Source organism: Semicossyphus pulcher, unplaced genomic scaffold (genome assembly GCF_022749685.1).
Source record: "Semicossyphus pulcher isolate SPU_LCO1_2020_fin unplaced genomic scaffold, fSemPul1.0.p SCAF_6, whole genome shotgun sequence".
Classification (NCBI taxonomy): Eukaryota; Metazoa; Chordata; class Actinopteri; order Labriformes; family Labridae; genus Semicossyphus; species Semicossyphus pulcher.
This window is the reverse complement of record NW_027211737.1, coordinates 19,056,803-19,063,457: the sequence shown is the minus strand read 5'-3', so window position 1 is coordinate 19,063,457 and position 6,655 is coordinate 19,056,803. Positions and strand designations below refer to the sequence as shown.

Genomic DNA, 6,655 nt, shown 5'->3' with positions numbered 1-6,655 from the left:
GCTGCCCTCGAGAATGCCTCAAAATATATTTATCTGTTACGTCTTTGAAGTCTTGTTTGTGCAAACGTGTCATGTACTAACGCTCAGTTGCATTTTGATCGCTGCTTGTTGTTACGCTGAAACAGGAAGAGACCAAGTCGCTCTTCCTGTGAATGTGTATCTAGCCTAATAAATGTTTTAAATACACCAAACCGTCTTTGGAGTCTCTTGTGTGTGTAATCATGTGAAACATAAGCGAACAATGTTGCTGTTTTTATAAGCATAAAAACATAAATAAAAGTAATAGCCTACAAACTAAAAGAAATATCACGGGTTTCGAACTCACTCCTCTTAACATGGCCACACGTTAAACGGAAACACCGGCATCCAATGTATGTAGTACACTTAATATTGATAAGTATCTCATACACTTCAAACAACCAAACTATCCCTTTAAAGGGTCGACTCGGTCAATGTAAGAGCATTGACGCTGAGCTGCGTTTGCATGATGTACAAGCACAGGTGTGGTTGGTGATGGTGTTAGATATTCAAAAAAATGTTGGCAACCACTGTTTTGTTCTGTAGAAAAAATGTCAACATCCAAGTGAACCACAACTATTTTGGATCAGCATTTTTTTTAGGTCAAATATCTGTTACACAATGGTCAGTCGCTGTGGTTTTGTGGACTGTTACCTAACCAAGATCTCGATGTTATGCAAGAATACGCTGATTATGATAAGCACATGGGTGACTGTGCAACATCCGGAAATGAAAAGAAGAATTGTCTCACATACACCGGTGTGTTATTTCATTATCGCAGGATCTTCTTCATTCCTCTTTCAATGAGTCCAGAGAAACTGCTGGAAATCTCTCTCTGGCGCTCAGCCTCTTTTTCCGGCGACTCCTCTCCCTCCCCCAGCAATAACTAGATGTCTGCAGCAGCAACATCATCTCTGTAAATACACTCTTAATTGGGTCTAATGACTAAATAAATACTAAAGGAACAAACACACCCAACGTAATCACTTTTCGTTCTGTTACGGTGCGTGTGTGTATGTGTGTCAAGATAATATCAAGAGACAATCATAATTTAGAGAACACAATAATATTTACAAATACCAATGTAACCCAGAAAGACTGGCATACAGGGGTGAAAGGCCTCGTCCTTTCATTGAATATTTCCATTCTATGTTACATAATATGTCTACAATTAAGAGCTAAACTGTCTGCTTTTAACTCTCATAATAGTGACAGGAAACGCTCCTCACTGTGGACGATACATCGATACATCGGACGATGCCTCTATACATTGAGCGCCTGCTCTACCAGCTGAGGTAAACCAGCGTCCCAGCAGGATGTTGTTTTAACTTCTGTTGTTTTAACTTGGGTGGCAAACAGCTTCAGTAAGGGTGTATCCAGTGAAAGCTTACCTGTGATGCAGTCGTGGGGTCATTGCTTTGTTCCAATGCTCTGATTTTGGTCACATATTCCTGTCAAAGAAGAAAGACGGATGGATATTTCCGATGCAGTTTGAAAGTGTTGATCCTTAGATTTAAAGGGTGTGCCGTCCAAGTGTAAAAGCTACTAAGCTGTAGGTGGGGATTTCAACACAGTCTACTAGTCTACTACACTCTCTAGAACACAGGTGCTTTGGGCTCTGCTGCATTTCAGATTACACAACAAAAATGTGCAGCTGCCAAGAAAAACTCCACCTGACCTCAGCTTCACCTAACATGTATCTGTCAATATGGTCGAGAGACACAGTGAGACATGGTTGCGTCAGAGATTGTCACTGCAGAGGGCCAGTGATTTTCGGAGAGATACGGCAGAGGGAAAGAAGAGGTGGGACTGCTGTGGACTGAAGCTATAAAAATCATAGGCAGGAAGTCTCCATGATACAGCTTAAGAGAAGCTGACAGCCTTTGCAGCCTGAGCCTATTCTGAGACTTATGCCTGGACAACACTGCACAAAGGTAGGAGACCCTGTGACTGTCTTTAACTCTCCCAGGACAGTAAAGCTTTATAATGTTTCTGTTTGATTGAGTAAAGTCATATTTAAAGAAGATTGTCAAAGTATATGGTTAGTTTATGTAAACCTTTATCTGTGAGCACTGACTATAATAGATGATTAGTTACATTTAACCACAGTGGAGCAATAAACTATGTGCAGAAAATGTGTATAAATAATGACTCATATTAAAAGGATACCAATTGGATTTGGTTTAATTTTTCCTAATCTTCAATAGTGCCAAATTAAATAACTTTATTTTTAGTAAATATTAATTTTTATTAGATTTTATTTCATACAGACCGAAAAAATGTTTAAACACTTTTTACAGTTTTAATAAATTTAACTGTCTTTAGAGTGTCTCTTTCTCTCTGCAGAAAAATAATAAAAAAAGGAGATAAATATGCTGTAAATAACAAATAAAAGCAGTTATTCAACTTCATGAAATTTATAACATATATATAATTTATATTTCATTTTAATGTGCTGTTGAGTGATGCCAGTTCTTCCCTCCTTTAAGGATATTCAGAAGAATATCAAGTGTTCCACTTCTGCCGCTGCCCCTCCTGCAACGACCGTCGTAAGTCAGTGTCACATTCAAGCATTACAGAATGTTAGATGCCTAATGTTTCTTTTTTTTTTTTTAACATGCTTTAAATTGCGGTTGTTTTCTCTGCAGGAGCTCCGGCCCCTGATGGCGCAACCTGACCTACCTGCGTCTGAGCATGACAAACCCCAGGAGGACACGAAGAAGGACCCAAGACCCCCGACCTTGCAGAGGGCCAAGAACTGCTTCTTCAAGGGGGTCTCCTACTTCTCTGGAGACATGGAAGTGTTTGGAAAATGGATGGAAAGTAAGTTAACACTTATCATTTACATGGATAAAATTCCATCCCGGCCCAGATATGGGTAGTACAAGAAATAATGAATGAGTAGATGGGGTGACTCACCTGCGCTTGTGTGAGTCTTTGTTGAAAGCAGTTTAAGAGATTTGGCTGACTGTAAAAGTGTAAATCGCTCACATAATGTCACATTATCGTACATCAGTACATGTGACTGGTGCAATTATTAATTAGACAGAGAAACAAGAAGGACCTCATGCCGCAGGTCAGGACTGTTTGTACCGTGTGATAGCTATCTGCAAACAATTTAGTGCCAATGAAACACCGTGTAGCAGATAAACAATGACACATATAGATTTTATCTCGCACGTTGCTGCAGAAATAATCAGACAAAAACAATCACTACTCAGCAAAAAATGTTCCTCTTTCCGTCCTATAGAGCAGTTTTTCTTGCTGCAGCTGCTGGACTGGGTGTTGCGTGGAGCTGCTCAGGTGATGTTCGTAAACAACCCTCTGAGCGGCCTCATCATATTTGGCGGCCTCATCCTGCAGAACTACTGGTGGGCTCTCAACGGCTTTGTGGGCACCCTCTTTGCCACCATATCCGCCCTTATTCTGCAACAGAGCAGGTTGGAACAAACAAGATATGAAGAATTACAGTCTCGATACTTGAACTTACTTGCACCGTATTGGATTATATTACGCTGTGATGACTTTACACTGTGTTTGCTTCAGGGGTGCAATAGCTGCAGGTCTGTACGGATACAACGGCATCCTGGTGGGTCTGCTGATGGCTGTGTTCTCCAAAGCAGGAAACTGGTACTGGTGGCTCCTTCTACCCAACATCGTCATGTCCATGATGTGGTAAGCAACTAGATTGATTAATGGTAAAATGCTACAGTAGCTTCATACCATAAGAAGAAATAACCAAACGGTGATGGAGTCAATCTAATGCTGGTGACGTTGTATTCTTGTGCAACAGCCCGATTGTGTCCAGCGCCTTGGCGTCTATTAACAGTCGCTGGGACCTGCCTGTGTTCACCCTGCCCTTCAACATCCTGGTGTGTCTCCACATGGTCGCCACCGGACACTACAACCACCACTTCCCCCAAGTCCTCATTGAGCCGCGCTCAGAGCTGCCCAACATCACCTGGGCCGAAATCGATGTGGCCAAGGTCAGTGACTCGCCAGGATTGTGCACCTCTCTCAGGGACCCCGTGCTTTAGATGCTGCGCTCTGATAACACTTTGACATAATGCAATGTAGGCCTGAAAACTCTTCAGCTAGGTGTTTTAAATTACTCTTGCTATTTAACCTCTGCTCAGTTTGCTTCTGAAGAAGTGTGTGTTTTTTAGAGCTAGTAGGGGAGTGGCGGATATGTCAATCTATAAGGCACCATAAGTGGCTTATTGTGCATCTACAGTTGTTGAACCTTTATGTTTGCACCCTCCCAGCTGTTCATGTCAGTGCCTGTGGGAGTAGGCCAGGTCTACGGCTGTGACAACCCCTGGACCGGAGGAATCTTCATCATCTCGCTCTTCATCTCCTCCCCTATCACCTGTGCTCATGCCGTCCTGGGATCTGCAGTGGGCATGCTTTCTGGTGAGCCGACCAGACAATTCCTCGACTGGCAACCTTTATAAGTCTGCACTTCCTTGATGGTTTTAATTGTACATTCTGCAGGCCTGGCTCTGGCTGCTCCCTTTGGAGACATCTACTTCGGCCTCTGGGGATACAACTGCGTGTTAGCCTGCATTGCCATTGGAGGAATGTTTTACGCTCTCACATGGCAGGTGCACCTGCTCGCCATCACATGTGGTGAGTAGACAATCTAAAAATACAATCTCTATCAAAACCAGTAAGGATGATCACGTGACATGTTATACTGTGTAGCATAGACAGAGATCAACCAGATATCATCTTTGAGCACAGAGTGCACATGAGGGTCATCTCTGATGATCTCTCTTTCCCTCCTCTGCAGCTTTTTTCTGCGCATACCTCGGCTCAGCCATTGCCAACATCATGTCCACGGTAAGTACATATTTATTTTCAGTCCTACATATGTGTCAGCTTACAATAATCACAAGTCACTAACTGCAGCGTCATGTTTTTTCCCTCCACAGTTTGGTCTGCCAGCCTGCACGTGGCCTTTCTGTCTATCTGCTCTCACATTCCTCCTCTTAACCACGGGGACCAAGCAGATTTTCAAGCTGCCGCTGGCCAAAGTCACCTACCCCGAGAAAAACCTGCGCTTCTTCTGGAAGATGAAGAAGCAGGAGAAAATGGAGAAGGCTGAGAAAGAGAAGAGTGAGAAGGAGGAGCAGCAGAGAGCCATCGAGGAAGGAGTGATACTAAACGAGAAGGAGCAACTGAAGCTAGACCTCGAAAGAATAGAAGAAGGGAGAGAGGCCAGCGAGGCGTCAGAGGGGAAATATGACGAGACATATTATGAAGAGCATGAATCCGGGTTAGATCAACATTTTACTGAAGAAGAAATCACAGACACTGATGGCACGAGAGCTGATTACGTTTAAGACTACACTGCAGAGAGAGAGACAGATAGAAAGAGAGAGCGACAGAGAATGTGAAAAAGTGTGTCTGTAAATAATATTTGTATTTTTTACTATGAGTTGAAGACTCATGCTGGCAATTCTTTCTGAGCCCTATTGTTGTACTCGAGGATTTGATGGCATAAAACTCTGTTTATATATTAAATGTATATTTTTTTAATAAATTATTTTCTAATTAAGATTTTGGTCCATGCTGGTTTATACTGTCTGAAAGTACTAAACTGTAGTTGAAAATAATTACTAATAATTTGCTAAATCTGTCATCTGTTGGTATAATATTCTTCTTCTATAGTAATATATCATTTATTTATAAGGCACAGTCATCTTTCAAACTTGCAACAAAACAGAGGAAACGGTACTTTTTTATCACATGGTGCTATTACTTGCTATTCTGTGTGTGTGGACTTCAGGAGCAGCTTCTTCCATGACTTATGGGGATCCTTGTTAATGAAAATAAATGTGATTTATAAGACAGAGTTTTAACCTGCTCTTTAAGGTCACACCGAAACCCCGTTTAGTAGCAGACTCTGGACTGCCGCAGGACAACCACAACTCAACAATAAATCAGCTCATAACATGACTTTTAATACGTCAGGAGCAATAGCTGCGGGTGACAGAGAGAAATATAGATGCAATGCCTGCTTTCTTCCGGAGAGAGGTCTGGATCTAAGAATCCGTTTAAGTTCAATTTTACTAATTACATAAGCATTCGTATTCGCAATATCAGCATACTTGATGCCTAGTTCAAAGTAAATTTCACTGAGTTGATCCATGCTGGTGCATTGCGTTGGGAGCAGCTGGGCGGAAATAGATATATTGCGATATATTGTGAGATATTGGAAGACGAAGAAGGAAATGATTGCGAGTTAACACAATATGTATAGCGAGGGAATGCAGAAGTATTCCTCAAAAAAATTCTTGCGGTGACCCCTCGGGGGCGCCGTGCAAAGGTGAGCCTAACAGAGAAAATATTTTCACCTTTCCTGTGGACAGCAAAGAATTCAGGGTGGAAAGGAAGAGCTTTGACCGCTCTGGTGATGGCGCTCATATCCCGATGTTAGGCCTACATTAAGCTAGTTTTGGACATTATGATATTCTTCATTAACTATGTGGTAACATACGATTTTGAAACACTTATTCATATCAATACACACTTAATTCCAGTTTATAAGTCTGTAACTTATACTGTCCAATACAACAGCCCTGCAATAAATTAGCTTCATGAGAGTTAAAATGGTTTATTTGTTATTTATATG

The 6,655-nt window shown here is 41.7% G+C and overlaps 1 protein-coding gene across 2 annotated transcripts; it reads left to right on the top strand.

Moving 5' to 3' along the window:
- Positions 1–1,884: 1,884 nt before the first annotated feature.
- slc14a2 (solute carrier family 14 member 2) lies at positions 1,885–5,578 on the top strand. Of its 2 annotated transcripts, XM_069683046.1 has the most exons (10): positions 1,885–1,952; positions 2,508–2,567; positions 2,667–2,841; positions 3,269–3,458; positions 3,565–3,693; positions 3,812–4,004; positions 4,284–4,431; positions 4,513–4,647; positions 4,811–4,860; positions 4,953–5,578. In XM_069683046.1, exons 1-10 carry the CDS (start codon positions 1,929–1,931, stop codon positions 5,361–5,363), a joined length of 1,515 nt encoding a protein of 504 aa, XP_069539147.1. In that variant the 5' UTR covers positions 1,885–1,928; the 3' UTR covers positions 5,364–5,578. The 2 variants fall into 2 exon arrangements, with proteins under 2 accessions (XP_069539147.1, XP_069539148.1); XM_069683047.1 differs by lacking the exon at positions 1,885–1,952 and having other exon boundaries at positions 2,508–2,571.
- The last annotated feature ends 1,077 nt before the right edge of the window (positions 5,579–6,655 follow it).